This window comes from Arvicanthis niloticus, chromosome 10 (assembly GCF_011762505.2).
Source record: "Arvicanthis niloticus isolate mArvNil1 chromosome 10, mArvNil1.pat.X, whole genome shotgun sequence".
In the NCBI taxonomy this organism is placed as follows: Eukaryota; Metazoa; Chordata; class Mammalia; order Rodentia; family Muridae; genus Arvicanthis; species Arvicanthis niloticus.
The window spans coordinates 49774311-49793487 of record NC_047667.1 but is presented as its reverse complement, the minus strand read 5'-3'; the positions used below and the strand labels follow the sequence as shown (position 1 = coordinate 49793487).

Sequence of the window (19177 nt, the reverse complement as noted above, 5' to 3'; positions counted from 1 at the left end):
TTGTATTTGTTGAGGCCTGTTTTGTGACCAATTATATGGTCTATTTTGGAGAAGGTGCCATGAGATTCTGAGAAAAAGGTATATATATTTTTTTGTTTTAGGATGAAATGTTCTATAGATATCAGCTAAATCCAATTGGTTCATAACTTCTGTTAGTTTCAATGTGTCTTGGTTTAGTTTTTGTTTCCATGATCTGTCCATTGCTGAGAGTCGGGTGTTGAAATCCCCCACTATTATTGTGTGAGGTGCAATGTATGCTTTGAGCTTTAGTAAACTTTCTTTTATGTATGTGGGTGCCCTTGCATTTGGGGCATAGATGTTCATCTTGGTACATTTTTCCTTTGATGAATATGAAGTATCCTTCCTTATCTTTTTTGATTACTTTTGGTTGAAAATCGATTTTATTTGATATTAGAATCGCTACTCCAGCTTGTTTCTTGGGACCATTTGCTTGGAAGATTGTTTTCCATCCTTTTACTCTGAGGTAATGTCTGTCTTTGTCACAGAGGTGCGTTTCCTGTATGCAGCAAAATTCTGGGTCGAGTTTATGTATCCAGTCTATGTCTTTTTATTGGAGAATTGAGTCCATTGATATTAAGAGATATTAAAGAAAAATGAATGTTGCTTCCTGTTATTTTTGTTATTGGATGTGGAATTATGTTTTTGTAGATATCTTCTTTTGGGGTTGTTGGAAAATTACTTTCTTGCTTTTTCTAGGTTGTAATTTCCCTCCTTGTGTTGGAGTTTTCCACCAATTATCCTTTGAAGTGCTGAATTTGTGGTAAGACATTGTGTAAATTTGGTTTTGTCATGGAATATCTTGGTTTTTCCATCAATCGTGATTGAAAGTTTTACTGGGTATAGTAGTCTGGGCTGGCATTTGTGTTCTCTTATGGTCTATATGATATCAGTCCAGGATCTTCTGGCTTTTATAGTCTCTGGTGAGAAGTCTGGTGTAATTCTTATAGGTCTGCCTTTATATGTTACTTTACCTTTTTCCCTTACTGCTTTTAGTACTTTTCTTTGTTTTGTATGTTTGATGTTTTGATTATTATGTGACGGGAGGTATTTCTTTTCTGGTCTAAACTATTTGGAGTTCTGTAGGCTTCTTGTATATTTATGGACATCTCTTTCTGTAGGTTAGGAAAGTTTTCCTCTATAATTTTGTTGAAGATATTTACTGGCCCTTTAAGTTGGGAATCTTCATCCTCATCTATACCTATTATCTTTAGGTTTGGTCTTCTCATTGTGTCCTGGATTTCCTGGATGTTTTGGGTTAGTAGCTTTTTGTATTTTGCATTTTCTTTGACACTTGTGTCAATGTTTTCCATGGTATCTTCTGCACATGAGATTCTCCCTTCTATCTCTTGTATTCTGTTGGTCATACTTGTGTCTATGACTCCTGATCTTTTTCCTAGGTTTTCTACTTCCAGGGTAGTCTTCTTTTGTGATTTCTTTATTGTTTTGACTTCCATTTTTATATCCTGGACTGTTTTGTTTAATTCCTTCACCTGTTTGGTTGTGTTTTCTAGCAATTCTTTAAGGGATTTTTGTGTTTCCTCTTTAAGGGTTTCTACCCGTCTACCTGTGTTCTCCTTGAATTCTTTGAGAGTGTTATTTATGTCCTTCTTAAAGTCCTCTATCATTGTCATGAGAAGTGATTATAATTCTGAATCCTGCTTTTCAGGTGTGATGGGGTATTCAGGGCTTACTATGATGGGAGAACTGGGTTCTGATGATGCCAAGTAACTTTGGATTCTGTTGCTTATGTTCTTGCGCTTGCCCTTCACCCTCTGGTTAACTCTAGTGCTACTTGTACTCACTGTCTCTGATTGGAGCCTGCCTTTTCAGTTATCTTGCTTGTGTATGAACTCCTCAGGGTCCAGATGTCTCTGTGATCTTGTAATCCTGAGCTCCAGCTGCTCTGAATACAATGGCTCCTCTAGGATGTCTCAGGATATGGTGTCTCCACAGTAGCAGACTAGCTAGGTGTCTGCTGCTCTGGGTGCAGTGTCTCCTCTAGGATGTCTCAGGATAAGGTGTCCACTGCTCTGAATGCAGTGGCTCCTTTAGGATGTCTCAGGATATGGGTGCCCACTGCTCTGAGTTCAGTGGCCCCTCTAGGATGTCTCGGGATAAGGTGTCCACACAAAAGCAGACCAGCTGAGTGTCTGCTCCAGGCACCAGGCCCAGGCGAGGGACGGAAGGGGAGTGGTAATCTGAAGGGACCGGATTTGGGTGTCTGCTGGGTCCTGAGCACTCCCTGCCCCCAGTTGTAGCTCTGGGGCAGGTGTAGGGCATTGGGTGAGTGTTCTTACCTGCCGCTTTGAGTTCAGTGGCCCCTCTAGGATGTCTCGGGATAAGGTGTCCACACAGGAGCAGACCAGCCAGGTGTCTGCTCCAGGCTCCAGGCCCAGGCGAGGGCTGTAATATGCTGACCACTGTTGGAGTTAAAGACTCTGTCATAGCTTGATTTCTGTTGCTGTGTTAAACACTTTAACTAAAAGCATCTTAGGAGAGGACGGGGTTTACTTGGCTTATAATCCAAGGTTATAATCTATAGTTGCAAGGTAGTTATGCTGGCAGGAACTCAGACAGATGTTCACATCATATCTGCAGACAAGGGCAAAAGGAAATAAATATACCCTGGTTCCCTGCTTGCTAGGTTGCTTGTGCTCAGCTAGCTCTCTTTACTTACATAGTTCAGGACCAATTGCTCAGGAGATGATGTCATCTCAATGGGTTGTATCTTTCTATATCACTCATCAATTCGGTCTGTGCCTCATAGACACAGTTAGAGGCTTAGGAAATCTCTCAGTTGGGTCTCTTTTCCAAGTGATTTTTGATTATGTCAAGATGACATTTAACAGAAACCAGCACACATGCCCATGTACGGCTTGTCTTCATGTATAGCACTTCCTATGCTTTACTGTATCCATCAGCATCCATATATTAGGCTCTCAGTTCTCCAACGCAACAGTGTTGAGAGCTTTCAGAGTTGGAAGGATTATAAGTGTTCCCTCAGCAATTAATTAATACCATTATCATAAGACTAAGTTACAGATAAAAAGAGGAACTTGCCTGCTTTCTTCTATTTCTCCTTTATACTCTTCCCCTCTGCTTTCCACAATGGGTGTGAGGCAAGAAGGGCTCCTTGACTCTGAACTATTTCATAGCCTCAAGAGTTAGAAGAATATCTAAAAATAGTGTATTTTTAAATCACCTAGTCTCAGATATTCTGAAATAACTTGAAATAGACTTAGAAAATTGGTACCAAAAATAGAACTGTTCTTGGAATGGTACATAAATAAATATACAAAATCAGTTTGGGAAGTGGGTAATGAGGATGAAAGAATTTAGAGACACGGGCTATGAATTGAAGTTTAGTAGCCATTGTGAGAGGCAGAAAATGAGCTGTAGTGGAAGCCTAAGTCTAAATCTTCTTATGGACTACTTTTTATGATCCCAGTCAGGGCACCCATAGAAAGATGTAAACAAAGGCCATATGGATAAAGTCTCAGAAAGGAGAAACAAGGTGCTGGAGTCTAGCATAAAGAAGAATCTTGTTAACACATCTACTGAGACTTGGGGAAAATATGCCTGTGTTTTAGAACTTCAGGAAAGGCAGAACTTGAATGTAGATCCCCTTTTGGAAGGAGAGGTTAAGGTGTCAGAAATTCTAGCTTGTCTGTTTCTATTTTGGAACTAGGTTATCCAGAAGTTTCTAAGATGAAAAGTGTCTGTTTCCCTACACTGCTTCTCTTGTTCAGTTACAGTAAAATGAGAGAAGGGAAACAAAATTTAAATATTAAACCTTTAATTAAAATGGTTGTACAATGCAAATATGTGAATAACTCTCACCCTGGACATGTAAACTATAGCAAAGTGTGCTTGAGATGGAATGCTAATGAACTGGGAATCAACCTGCGCTTACTCAGGAGATTGATCTGCATAGAAAAAAAGCAGGTTCTGTCCATCCAGTGTATAATGGGCGAAGTGTCCTGAAGTCATTTCAGAGGTTTTTGAGGCAAGCTGGGTCCTCAAAGGCATGGCTTCTGGAGAGGTAATCAAAGGACCACAATGTAGTTGATCTGCAGCATTTGGGCACTCAGCTTGTGAATCCCACCAAACCATACCTCCACTGTCCTGGCTATGACTCAAGTAGGTCCAGATGTAGCTCCCCCCACAACTTGGAAGGTACAAGCCAAAAATCTTAGCAGTGTCCTCTATTATAGTGGCAGTTTTTTTGGGTATACAGACCTCACAACACTGTCTCCAGAATATACAAATCAAGAGGCAGAATAATTCTTGGGTAAGTTGACATTTCCAAATCAGATACAATTTTAGATCTCTCTTAAAGGTGCAATACAAATTCTATGTTTTCAAAGGGAAAATATGAACTTAAAGAGGTGACATAACATCACAGTTTTGTAAACATACAAAACATTTAATGATACCCAGAAATTTGGATTATAGTGAATGTCAGTAACTGTTGAATGAATTTAATAAAACATAAATATGTAAGTATAAGAGTGGAAGTTGTACAGTCATTGGAAGGTTGTGGTTTGTTGTAATTTTAGATAAAATGAGATCGGGTATGAATTAATCAGTAGACAATGTTGCCTGCTTGGTTAAAGATGGAAGCTACCAAGAGGAGCCTTTCGGAAGTGGAGGTACTGTGGTTCTAAAGCAGCTGCTATGTTTCCAACAGGAAATGGCCACTTGGATGAGTGAGGACAGTTTTTATCTGCAAGAACGAGCCATGATGGTTATCACCAGGGTGTTAATCTTTGCATCCAAGAGAGTCAAGAAATACGTAAGTCACTGGCCAGTAGTGCTGCCTACTCAAGACTGCCTTTCTAGAGAGCTGCTTGCCAGGTCTTAGGTCTCGAGATCACTGACATTGGCTTAGTACTAATAGACTGGGAGGCAGGGAAATATACAGAGAGTCAACAGCCCCAGTGACTGTGAATCAATGAGAGCAGTGCTTTTTTTTCCAGTAACTGACTAAACTGTATTCTATTTTACACACATACAATGGACATGTCAAAACCCTGATTTTTGCTCACTATTTAGACTCCTCCCTGCTGATCCAGTGTTATTTGTAATATCACAGATATTTCATTCTTACCTTATTTCCTGTCTTCTAAAATATTTTAAATTTTGTTTTAAATGCATACAATCAATTGTGAGGGCTCTCACAAATTGTCTTGCAGAGTAACAATCCTCATGGCGTAAGAAGGAAATCTGGTTCAATACAACTCAGTTGACAGTGTAGGCTCAAACTTGTAGAATCTGACCCTGGGAAGTTTATTGTAAGCATATTTAAGCATAGCAAAATTTGGGAAAGAGTTTTCTGGTGTGTACCTAATTATCCCCTGAGAACAAGAGGCATAATTATATCAAAACCCTTCTCAAAGTTTGTATCAATTCACCCAGGAAGATGGATTCTAGAACTGGGCTACATGTATTGTTGTAAGGGTCTAGGGAAAATCTTTATGATCTGATCATACAGAAAGTGTAGAGGTCATCTATGCTATTAGCCATCTCTGTCCTGGTTTGGGGAGTTTGGGGCAGCCCCTGGCCAATACAGATAACACAATGGTCACCTAGTCTATTATGTATCTCTCTCTGGTTGTACTTGTGGGAGCTTGAGGGAACCTCTGGCCATACAGGTAACACAAATGTCACCTAGACCACTATCCACGCTATTCATGTAAGCCTGATATGCTCCTGTTAAGTTCATTACCCCATTTTTTTTTACTAAAATTGTGTTCTGTTTGCCTAGAGATCTTCACTGGACTTTTAAAATGTTGTGTCCCATGGATGTCTCAACACATGTAGATTTATTTTACTCTCCTAAAGGAGATTCATGCTTCATGGTTTCATTATGTTATGATTGTCATTTCTACTTTCCAGTTGAATTTATTTTTTGTACCTCACACAACACAAAGTAACCTGGATGTGCTTAGTGGAGTGACTATTAGGAGAAAGGCATAAATGGCTAAGGTTCAGAAACACATGGTCTGTCATTTTTCTGTATTTTCTATAGCTTTGCAAATACTGGGATAGCACTACACTTAATTGTTAAATTTCTTATGGAACGTGAAGAGATGTCCCAATTATCAAGCTTTGCTGAAGCTTCCTGCTCTGAATACATCATTGCTCTCTTTCTTAAAAATCTCACACTGTACACATTTCCCTCCTGTGGATGCTTACTTTAAGATTAATTTTCTAATTTATCCTCCAAGTAACTTTCAAATGTGCCCCACTAATTGTTCATTTAATTACTTAAATGAGGCTTAGAATTAAGAATAGTTCATCTCTAATATATTTTCTGTGCAACCCCTAACGTGGTATCCACCCAGTAATTATTTGATTCCAATCACTTGTCTGCTCTCTGTTTAATCACACATTTCTCTCTGAATATATTGAATATTTAATATTTAATCACACATTTCTCTCTGAATATATAGCCCACTAAGTGGCACCCAGAAGGCAGGAGAGACATTTGGAATTTTGTCTTAAGTGACTAGTCCCTTCTCTGTTTCCCCTACTGTAGCCTAGGACGTCCTCCTTTGACTACAGGAAACTTCAGATGTGAAAAACATAATCTCATACATTCGGGTGTGAATCTGAACTCACACATTGTTAGTTTCAACATGTTGAGAAAATCCACATAGTTCTATTTATTATTTATATCCACATAGTTCTATTTATTATTTACTGCAACCTAGCTCTGCAGTGGGTTGCAGTGATAACTCAGGCCACCAGATGGCAACCCATCAGCACTTTTCAGAGCATTGCTAGCTCTCCAGTTGCTTATCTTGATCATGGGGCTATAAACTTCATTAAGTCAGCGTTGTTCTAAAAATAACGTTATAGAAAAATGGTTGTCAGTGGAAAAATATAAATTATATAATATGTATATAACTACATAATCCAAACTACTGATAATAAATTAAAACTTGGGCTTCCTCCAGCCAGATCTGCTATGTCTAGCTCAATATCTAGCACAAAGAATATTTGCTGTGTCCGCTCATTAAGTTATTTACAAAGTTATATATTCTCTGTTAAAGTGCTGCCCAGATACTAGACAGATATTTTATAAACAACCCTTGCCTAGGTCATTCCAAGCTTCAGAGGCTCAAAGAATCTTGACCACCATTTATTTCTTACTAATACACTTTTTAAAATGGTGATTCCCTTCACATGATGATGTAGAGAATATGCTATACTCCACAGATACTTTTTCATTCAATTAAATGAAACTGATTTCTTCAAACAGAAACATGTCATCCTAGATCAGCTAGGATTGTCATATTGTGTCATTTATATAAAGATTGCTCCTGTCTCTGTTCCTTTGGCACATAGAAAGATGAATGTATTGCTATCGGCCTCCTGAAAGGACAAAAATGAGAGAGCAGAAGGTAAGACTGCAGTGTGCAAAATGGCCAATGAGTAGAACAGGTCCCCATGGAGTTCAAACAGAGCAGGGACTGTTCTGGCAATGATCAGTCAGGGGAAAGTCAAAGGAAGAATTTGGGCTAGATCTTGTGTATTTGTTATTTATTGATGTCTAACACATTATCCTATTTTGGGTGTTGTTCATAAACTAGATAACAAACTTAATATTAGCAGTTTTAGACAACAGGAATATTTATCCAGCAGTTTCTGTTGTCTAAGTATAATTACTAGATGCCAGTGGTCCGGTAAGGTTCTCATAGGATTGAAGTTCAGCTCTCAGCCTAAAGGCTGATTGAGGTCAAAGGGAACCCAATGATCTGCTCACTAAATTTGTCCTTTGTCGGCCTCCATCTCTCCTGATTCAGTCCTCTCTATAAGACTGCTATTGTGGATTTTTAGCCCTCTGGAGCCATAAGCTAAAATAAACTTCTCTGTCTCAAAAAATCAGATCAGGGTTGTGAGTTCTGGTTGGCACACTGTCCACATTTACCTTCCTCCTTTCCAGCACCCTCACAAGAAGGCAGTGTGCTAAGTAGTCAATTGTGTGTATACACAGCAATACAAGGAACTGATGAAGAGTAATCCCTGCTAGACTTCTCAAAGGGAGACTAAATAGAAAGTGATGACCAATAAACCAAAACCACCTGTCTTAGGAACAAGATGAACCAGCTCTTCGAGACAAAGGTTGATGAAGCAGTTTATCCTTAAAAAACAATATCCCACAAGAGTGATAAAGCATACTCATGTCTTCACCAAAAAACACATCTCCATTTATCTCTCTACCCACTTCTTAGTCCAGCCATTTAGTCCAGCCAGACATGTTATTCAAGATAAAAGTCTAAATATTCAATTAGCTGTTGTGTTGAAGAAAGTATGGGGAGAAATGCATAAATTGACAATAGCTTGGAAATTGGAAGCACATCCTTTGAGGGTTTTGTTCCTTTTCTTTTTAAGATTTCTTTATTTATTTTGTGTATGTGAGTACACGGTCACTCTTCAGACACGCCAGAAAAGGGCATCAGATCCCAATAAAGATGGCTGTGAGCCACCATGTGGTTGCTGGGAATTGAACTCAGAACCTCTGGAAGAGAGAGGGTTTTGTTCTTGTGGGATTTAAACAATTCATTTCTCTGGTAAGAGTCAACCAACTCTAGGAAGAAAACAGTTTCACAATTTACGCATAGAGTCATTTACAGTGTTTTTCACACAAAAAAATCGAAGCTTTATAATAGTTTGGAAATCTTCAGAGCTTCAGTGCTGAGCTGAACACCAACAGAAGATCCCTGCAGGTCTCTTGTTTATTGGTGTCTCACTCCTTCACAGAAGCCTTTGCTATCCACCATTGCTACCTGGATTAGGAAATATAAACTAAGGTTGAATTACTATTACTTCAAGCAATTTTCTAGGAACTTCTCCCTACATTATCTCTTGTTTGCTTACTTTCATTCCACAGGACAGGAAGTTGAGACTCATCAGCAGAGCCAGGATCTGTGTAGAGGTTTTAAGTCAGTGGTTCCCTTAACACTGCAACCTTTTATTAACACAGTACCTCATGCTGTGGTGACCCCCAACCACAAAACTATTTTCATTGCTACTCTATAACTGTGATTTTACTGCTGTTATGAATTGTAATGTAAATACTTTCGGAACCAGAGGTTAGCCAAAGTGGTGGCAACCCACAGTTTGAGAATGGCTGTTGAGTGTTACTCTCCTACTTAAGAGGATCCAGTGTAAGCTTTAAATGTTGGTTACACAAAGCTAATGCACTTTGCCCTTTGTTTTCCAACTAGCCGAGTATCGATGCTCCATCTTTAGGTCTCCTGGCTGCAGAGCTCTCCCTCTTCTGTTCCCATAATGACCCCGAAATCATACAACAAGCAATGGCAGGGATGAATTATGTCCTCTACATCGCCTTGTGTCAGAATTGTAAGAACAGATCTCCATCTTTTTCTGCTATTAAGAACTTGTTCTAATTATTTGACTTTCGAAGAAGCCTCTATGTCTATGATATATTTGTAAATCCTACTATAAGGTCCGGGACTTCATTTTCTTAAAATATGGCTTTAAAAATTACTTAACTATTGTCGAGGAAAATTTGTAATTTAATAGTTGGTACTTCAAGATCTTTACAGCTTCAAGATATATCTATACTCCTTTGGTTACTGTTGAATAACGATGGGGATAAGAATGACAAGTAGTGTCAAGACGAGAGGGGAAGGAAAAATTTTGTAAATGAAGCACTTAGTAGAGGCATGTTTTCCTCCTCGAGGTTATTATAGAGAAAGCTTCAAGTAGCTGACAGAGGCCGTATTGAATACCCTTACAAGTATAAGCCAGTATCTAAAAATCTAGTAACTCACAAGTAATGTAGGAAGGTTTTGTCTTATTAGAAAAGAAAAACTATCCTTTGATTATGTTATTTCTTATTTAAGATTTTGAAACGCAAGCTAATTAGGGTAACTAGTTCCAAGTACTTTAATTGTTCACCAAAGCAAACCTGCATATGGCTTCTAAGAATAAAAACACCACAGCATTGAACAAGGCATATTTAAGAATGCCTGGCAACCAATAAAAACTATAGTCCATTCAGGTGCAATGGTGTACATCTGTAATCTCAGCCCTCAGGAAGCATATGGAAGAAAATTTTGAATTCAAGACCAGACTGGATTATGCAGCCAAATCCTGCCTTTAAGGAATATATATATATATATATTTGCATGAAAAAAAGAGTAAACTATAACCCACTATGAGAATAAAAAACAGCCAAAACTTATTTTTAAAAAATCCAACAGATATTGTAACTAGCAGAGAGGGATGTTAAAAACAATTATTACAAAAATTTTGTAAAAACATATAAAGTCCCACTACTCAGATGTCTGAGGCAGAAAAATCATGAGCTTGATACATGCTCGGTTGCATAAACCAAATAAGAAGAAAAGAGAGAAAGAAGGGGGGAAATGGGAAGGGAAAAGAGAGAAGAGAGGAAGAGAGGAATCCATGACCAGATACTGAACTTTTAGAGGACAATACACTATCTGAAATAAAAAAAACACTTGGCCAAGAATTAACAGCAATTAGACACTGCATAAAAAAAAAAATGGTCTGTGACTTACTGCAATAGTGCTTATCAATGGTCAAGTGCAGAAATAATACTAAACAATGCACAATGATTAAATTTTATGAATTTTATAAGAACTACAACTTATATACCCACCTAAATTAATAAAGTACAAAAATATAAAGAAAGCACAATAAAGAGAGATCTCAGTTAAATTATTTATCACTAGAGATAAGGATTTGAAAGACTTAAATTAGGAACTAGAATTATTTACCTATAATAGATTTCTCATTAGAAACAATGAAAGTCTGAGGAATGAAATAGAGAAAGAAAAATTACCATCTTTTTGTTCTCTAACCAAAATTGCCTTTCAAAAACAAATTTAGTAAAGATATCTTTCAGATATGCAAATGTTCTTATTAGCAGATTTGCATTGCAAAAAATTGTTATAGGAAATTCTTCAAGAAAACAAAGCCATGGTGTGGAAATTAATACTTTTAAAGATTTTTTTACTAGGCCCCAAATCGGGAAAAATCTCATGGAAATAAACTGTTATGTTAATATGTATCATATAAAACTTAGCACGGCAATTAAGATAATGTCTGGAGTAATATATAACTAACTAGAGTGGAGATAAAGTCAATTAACAAGATATCCTTAATCCAAATACAGTCTATTTAAAAGAAAATAAAAAGAAACTAGGTGAGAAAGACAGAAAACTCCAATTAACTCCAATATAATAAATAAAAATTTCAAACTATCCCCAAATAAAAGGCAGAGATTGTTGGATTAGACAAAATGCATGACCCAACTATATACTGTCTACAAGAAACTTCTTTAAATAAGAAAACACAAATAACTGTTAAAAAAATAACAAAACATACTAATCTGCTCCCAAATAACCTGCAGACCAAATAGGAAAGATAGAGAAAATGCATTCTGAATGGAATGAGAAGGAAAATCTAATGTGTCAAAATGGTAGCACGTTGATAAGGAGTCCTGAGAAAAACTCACAGGCTGATATGCCTGTCTTGGAATGGAGAAAAAGTCTCAGTCCTGAGTAGCCTTCATCTGGAAAAAGAACTAGCAAAGGCAAGGCAAGCAGGAAAAGGGAACCAACAAAGATAAGATGAAATAAAAGTTACTAGAAATTGGGGGGGGAAATATAAGGAGAAAGGAATAACATTCTTTTGGGATAATCACAGAGACAAGAAGAGGGAAACCTTGAATTGCTAGTGTTAAACACGGCTCCATTTAAGAACTTTATAAGCTCTGGATCCATATCCCCTTAAGTTTTTATGAGAACTGACTGTGAGCTCAGTGTTGAGTAACCAGAGTATCGTAGGCATTGAAGACTGGGTGGGAATCTGAAAGTACCAAAACCCTCCCACACACCCCGGAGAAAGCTGTAGTCAAATGAAAAGCTTCTATCCTTTTTTTTTTTTTTTTTTTTTTTTTTTTTTTTTTTTTTTTTTTTCACAGCAAATGTTGTAAAATTCAAATATTCTAAGCTGAGTGAGGAAGAAAACCTCAAGATTATAAGGTCTGATGTTGAATCGCTAGCCAAGATCACGCAAGAAGAAAAAGCCAAAATTGCCCAGGTACCCTTGCTCCAGCCTCAGCTTCACTCTTGTCGAGTTTGCCAAAATGTAGCATTGCCTTTAGTAGTAATTCATTTCCTCAAAGTTAATGTTTTCAATAAGAAAGTTTCCTTTTCTTAATTCAGAAAGACCAATGACTGGATGACTCATACATGTGGTTCCCTATGTTTTATACCACTTAATAACTGTATTCCCTATCCTCAAAATAGCAATTTAAAATATGCTACTTGTTATTCTAAAATGTGATAATTCCCCCTCACGAATATCAGAATGACATTGTAAGTTAGATTTTATTTTAAAAAACTATAAAATTTTACATAAAGGCTCTCACATACTTATGCATGCCTATAATTCCAGCACTCGGTTCAAGGCCAGCTTGAGTTGCATCAGATATCCTGTTCTCAAGGTGAAAGGAAAAGAAACTAATCTGTTTACAGGATGTGCTGTTAAGCCTTAGTATTAAGCAAATAATTTTTACCCTATTCTAATCTAGAGAAACCATTAAGTTCTATAATTCTATATGCTCTTTCATTCTTCACAATTCACACTTTTCACCTAGAACCTTGTAAGGCCAGGCTAGGCTGACAAGCGATTAACTTTCAGGCATAAGTACTGAGTCAACAGCTCAGTGTAAATTCTGGAAAGGAGCCTCAGGCTAGCTTATCTCCTAGGACAAGATTAAAGGCATTCCTCCTTCCAAACCCCATATATAGAGCAGTGGTTCTCTTCCCATGACTGACAGGGTTAGAATTGTGGAAGGCTAGAGACATGACAAGGCAATGCACTTAAATGATATATATGCTCAAAGGACACACAAGTGTTTGTCATATCCATACACCTGATGGTGCATCTTTACAAAGACAAGGGTTTTTCCTGCACACATAACCTCACAAGACTATTATGAACATGTCTATTTCCCTAAGGAAACTGAGAATCTATGTAAGTTTTCAAGCAAACCATTCTTCATCCACCCACTATTCCTCCCAGAGCAACACCAGGCAGCAGAACAGACCATCGGACTATTCCTCTCCTGGTGGCTATCAGATGCTAATAGCTCCTCAACTAGGGGTGGGACTTCCTGCTAACTACTCCATTCCATGGTGGGATTTTGTAGAGGTTCTCCTCCACCTCTCTCTCTCAAAATAAAATGTATCCTTTCACCCTAGCTCCTCCAGCATCTCCTCTGAACCACATTTGTTTCTCTCAGTGTTGAAGATGTTTATGATAATATTTGGACACCAACACTGTCTTAAAAGCAGAGGATAAATTTTGTTTAATAATACCTGGGGCTTTAATCATCATTGCACTAACACTACCACAAATACACTTTTTTAAATCATTTTTTAATACAGAAAGTGGTTTTCATAGTTCATTTTGTGCTCCTGCCTAGTCCCTAGCATCCCCTGGGATGTCTAAGATTTGCTGTCTTGCTTACCATGGTGGTTACAAACATTCTTTTGGTTTCAGAGTGTGGGGCAAATATTACTTCCCCAATTGCTGACTGACTTTGTATGGACTCTCCTGAAAAAACTGTCCTCTCCTAACACTAAACTGGCAACAGATGCTGCATCCTTACTGAAGCTGACTTTGGAGTTTCATGCCCAGAAGATCACCAGGGTAATGTACTTGGCAATGAGCTAAGAACAGTGTGCTCTCAGAAGTCCACTCTTCAGCTTTGTTATCTGTTTCTTTACCTCCTTGCCCCTACCTCTTATTCCCCGAGTTTCTTTAATCAGATGAGGCTTTTGTGAAACATTTCAAATGGGGGAAAGTTGTAGAGACTATTCTTATAAATATTCACTTACCAATCATGTTAAATTAGAACATTCTGCCATGTTTATTTTGTTGGCTTTTTAAAAGAGAAATATATTATTAAAAATACTTCTGTAATTGAAATCTCCCATGTAGCATTTAAGGAACATTTTCAAGGACTCTCAGCTTGAAGTGGCACTGGCTAAGGAATTTGTGTAGCCCAGTAGAACACGAAGTATGGAACTATGTCTCATTCAAAATTCGAAAATAGGTCTCCTTAGCTACTCCATTTACTTTATGGCTTCCCTCTCTCAATTCCTTATGTCATTTCCATTTGCTATTAGATGTCCAAGTGAAAAGAAAACTTATTTTTATTATCAGCACATTTTGTCCACATATACATTGTAGAGTGCCAGAATTGTGAATATAAGAATAATTAAATTAAATGCAGAATCAACAAAATAATAAAATGTGTATTGTGTATTCATACATGCATATGTATGTCGGTTTTACCAGGAGTTACACAAATTGAACTCAATTGTCTTCAATTCACTTCTTGTCATTCACATATCTTATTAATAGTCTCTGCCTTCGATGCACTGACAAACAAGGCAAGATTGAAAAGAATTAATAGGTTGCCATGGTCTCACTATAACAGAATGCCTTTAGAATGGATAGTTTATGGTAAATGTTCATTTCTTATGGAGCTTAATTATGGGAAGCCAAGGCTTGTATCTAGCAAGGGCCTTCTTGCTGTATCATCTTGTGTTTGCAAAAGAACATTGCAAAACAAAGAAGGGGTCAACTCATTCTCTTATCACAAACTTACCCCCACAATTATAAGCCCACTCCTAGGGATAACTATACTAACCACTCATGAGCAGTGACATCCCCTATCAGGACCAAGTCATCTCTTAAAGACTTCATATCTGAGGCTGATGAAATGACTCTGTGGGTAAAATATTTGCTGAGAGATCATGGAGACATGAGTTTGATATCTAGAACCCATATAAAAGCAAGGCCTAGTGGAGTGTGTCTGCAACTCTGGCACTGGTGGGCTAAGACAGGTGGATTCCTGGGGCTCCTTTACTTAGTCCAAAGAGCAAACCTTAGGCTCAAACATGCCCTAAATCAAACACATAAAGAAATAGTGTTTATGACATCCATCTCTGGCTTCCACATTCACCTGCACAGGCACACACGAGAGAGAGAGAGAGAGAGAGAGAGAGAGAGAGAGAGAGAGAGAGAGAGAAAGAGAGAGAGAGAGAAAGAAGAAGAAGAAGGAGGAGGAGGAGGAGGAGGAGGAGGAGGAGGAGGAGGAGGACGAGGAGGAGGAGGAAAAGGAGGAGGAGGAGGAGGAGGAGGAGGAGGAGGAGGAGGAGGAGGAGGAAAAGGAGGAGGAGGGGGAAGGAAGAAGGAAGAAGGAGGAGAAGAAGAAGAAGAAGAAGAAGAAGAAGAGGAGGAGGAGGAGGAGGAGGAGGAGGAGGAGGAGGAGGAGGAGGAGGAGGAGGAGGAGGAGGAGGAGGAGGAGGAGAGAATTGCATTTGAGAGCTGGGTTTCTAACATGAAGTTTGGGAGATGTACTTAGACTGTAACACCTTATTTTTTCCTTTCCTTCCGTTTCATTTTCCAGCTTCTCAGACATCATGGCCATCCTATGCACATGAAGCACTGTACACATTCCATGTAACTGGGGTTGCAGGAACCATGCAAACCTCACTTCTTATAAGGCTCCCCTGTGCTCCATGGTACTGTTGGGGCTCGAATTACAAAGCTCAGCCTCAAAGATTGACAACTTCAAGCTGACAAATCCAACCTTTAGTCAAGAGTGAGAGGGCCTTTTGGGTAGAGATCCCCATGCAAACTCATACAGTCTTGATGGTGATAGACATACAGGACTCACGGTTCCCTCTCCTGACACAGCTGTGCACTGCAGAAGACGAAGATAGGCAAAGGGAAGTCATTTAGACGCAGAAAGCAGGCAAGCAAAGTCTGCCTCATAGAGAATTCCCATTACTGCTATGGGTAAGAGCGTTCATTCCACAGGCCAAACACAGCCTGGGAGAAATGGGAGTCCTTAAGCCAACAGAGTTCCCAACACAATAGGAAAGAGCCCTCAGAGAGACTCCTAGAAGAAGCTGTAGCACATCACTGGAGGCAGGAACAGGGGTCAAACAGAAAACTGGAGATGTGAAACTACCTTCTACTACAGCAAATCAATAACCAAAGAGAAACTGAAGCGAAATGGGTCTCAGCAATTTATCACCTCAACCAATTGCCCTTTTAGACCTTTTTTGTCCAAATACCCATAAATACATGACTTTATTCCTGACCATTAATGTGTATTTCATTGCAATCATGTAAGTATACTTTCTGTTACTGCTTATTTATATGCTAATTGCTATGTTGGCCGTTCCAATAAAGGCTGAATTCCTGTAACAGAGAAATGGCCCCCTTTAAAGGTGAACAAGGAACTTGACATCTCTGTTGATTGAGGAAATTCTTCTTCCAGGTGTCTAAAATTGTGGACAACATTTATGATCAGCTCTGTGAGAATTCTTCTCACATGATGAAGGGTGTCCTGCTGCACACGATCAGCCTGTTGACGCGGGCTTCCCCTAAGAAGGTCATCTTTCAGCTCATGGAGTTCCCAGTCCCAGCAGACGAGTAAGGCCTCCCCCAGACTATCCCACTGTGCGTACTGGTCCACAAGCTCCACAGTTACATGGCCCAAGCTTGATGCTTTATTTGCAGTCAATCCCAATTTCTTTTTCTGAAAAGAAATTTGTGTTTGCATCATCTAAGTTGTCTAGGCAGGGTTTAAATAGGATCATATGTTACATGTTACTTTGTGCAATGGTTAGCACACAGTAGGACCTCAAGATTTTATTAATGCCATTATTGGGAGGAGGGGTTAAATTGTGTTCTGTTAAAAATCTTACCCAAACTTTTTTTTTCAAAAAAATAGTGCATTTTTTGTCCATTGTTAACTTATGTTTTTTCTTGAGAAAAACTTCAAACATAGTTTTATTTATTTATTTATTTATTTATTATGAATTTTGTTTTAATGTACAACTGGTCTGTCTGCACGTACACCTGCATACCAGAATAGGACATCAGATCCCTTTATAGATGCTGGTGAGCCACTATGTTGTTGCTGTGAATTGAACTTGGGACCTCTGGAAGAGCAGCCAGTCTCCTTAACCACTGAGCCATCTTGCCAGCCCAGGTTTTTCTTATTTATTAAGGTCAGACATAAGCTCCAAAATAAGGGCCAGAGAAAGGGCTCAATGGTTAAGTGTTGCTGGTTAAGTGTTGCTCTTACAGAGGGCCAGAGTTAAGTTCCCAGCACTCATAGATTGGGTGACTTACAACCAACTCTGGATCCAGGGCACTCAATGCCCTCTTCTGCCTTTCATAGGCACCCACATTCATGTGCACACACAAAAACAAAGTTAATCGTTTTTAAAAAATTAGTAAAACCAATTGAGAATTTTCTGCCCATTAATGCTTACCTGAAATTCATGCCCATTAATGTTCATCTGAAATTCATGACCTAGAACCATAAGAAATATTAAACAACAAAACCTTGTTAGTTTGATTCTATGGGTCAGTACAACTCTAACATTAGGAGAGGTTAGAAAAATCATATGGTTCTATTTCTACAGTTCATACGCTGGAGGAGATGGAGGTTTCACCTCCCTTCTGCTAGCTGTAACAAACTTAGAACTGCAAATGGTAAACATGATTCTTGATGCCTTGTGTGTGCAGAACTCTGCTACTGCTGTGGCAAGCAGCAAGTATGGAGTCAACTGTTGCATCTGAAGTGCTGAAGACAATCTTGTTAATACTGAAAGGAAAGCCTGGGGAGATAGAGGATTCCCTAGGAGAGAAAAGACGCTTCTCCCTTTATGCCTCCAACATGATGCCTGTGGCGGTAAGTGACACCATGAGCATTTCTATTCTGTGTTGTCTTCCTGATCATGACACTCCTCCTATCTGCACAAATTAAGCCCCACTTCCTTGACACAGCCACTCCGATCATGCATTCATCCATCTATCCAATATATTTATTGTGTGCCACATCTTTATCAGAGCATGCATTCTGCTAAGATACAGAGAGAAAGAACAAGTATGTACATTTAATATCAAAAGAAGCATAAAGCTGTACATGTGAGAGAAAGAAGGCGACCGTGGTAATTTAAGGTAAGTTGGACATGGCACACCTCCATATTGAAAGGACTTAAAATCACAATTCTGGGCTGATGCAGGGCAATACTTATATGCATCTTGGAAAGGCAGAGAGCAGAGTAAAATCCTGTCATAATGGAAGTGTGGCTGGTATAGCAAAAAAGCCAAAGAATCACAGTGATCTGCCCAATGGCAAATTGTACATGACTGTAGAGAGATGGCTACCAGCTAAGTTTTCACTAGTCACATGAGGAGCTGATATCACTGGCATTTATCACGTTTATCTCATGGAAAAACATCATCAAGCCTAAGAGCCAATGAGAGAAATGTAATAAAAAGGGGTGCCATTGTTTATTAATATGAGATGTTTATGGATATGTATATGGACGATAGTAGGGATTATAGGGGTCACTATAACAGGGGTCAAGAGATTCAAAGATGACTTGCTGCATCTCCTGTTGACTATATCACTTGCCTGGGTTTTTAACAACCCCCAAAAAGCTTTTCTTACTACTAAGACTATTCCTCATGGCCACATAGGAAGTACATCTTGGGATATATGCCCTCATTGAGGACCAAATTTCTCTCCATAAATCTGACAGCTGAAGGGGAACCATTACCAGCTCCTTGGAATCTCACTACCAAGAAAGCTTGGCTCAGTTCCTGCTTCACCACTGACTTAGTGAGTGTAGCTGAATGAATACACATGCATGCTGAAGGAGGCTGGGAAGGCTTGCAGCCATTCTTGCCCTCTGTATGACTGACAGTCTTTGGAGGGACACAATTGCCTGTTTTAACCCCACTTTCCTTCCCTTGTAGGCATCTCAGGCCCTGTGCACATTTCTACCTGTGACTTCTTATAGGAAAGTGGTGGTCAAGTTATTCCCTGAGTTCCTGATGACCCTTTTGCTTCAACTCTTCTACTGTAGTCAGCATTTAAAAGAGACGGCACAGGAAAGACCTCTGTAAGAGAATGCTAGTTATAATTCAGTGGGAGATAGGCATTCAGAGGCTCCCTTGGGTTTATATGGAACTTGCTATAAGCTTGTGGGAGATTCTGGTCTCATTTATTTCAGTCTTCTCTCCTTAAAGAGTAGAATGTCTTCAG

General features: G+C 38.8%; 1 protein-coding gene across 2 annotated transcripts in view; it reads left to right on the top strand.

The window, feature by feature from the left end:
- Positions 1–19177, top strand: part of Mroh9 (maestro heat like repeat family member 9) — a 62511-nt gene that overhangs the window by 20016 nt on the left and 23318 nt on the right. For both annotated transcript variants that reach the window (XM_034513568.2, XM_034513567.2), the window contains exons 7-13: positions 4712–4816; positions 9258–9393; positions 12008–12126; positions 13594–13743; positions 16391–16545; positions 17650–17815; positions 18889–19034. In XM_034513568.2, coding sequence (XP_034369459.1) covers positions 4712–4816; positions 9258–9393; positions 12008–12126; positions 13594–13743; positions 16391–16545; positions 17650–17815; positions 18889–19034 — 977 coding nt within the window. The remainder of the gene's footprint in view (positions 1–4711; positions 4817–9257; positions 9394–12007; positions 12127–13593; positions 13744–16390; positions 16546–17649; positions 17816–18888; positions 19035–19177) is intronic.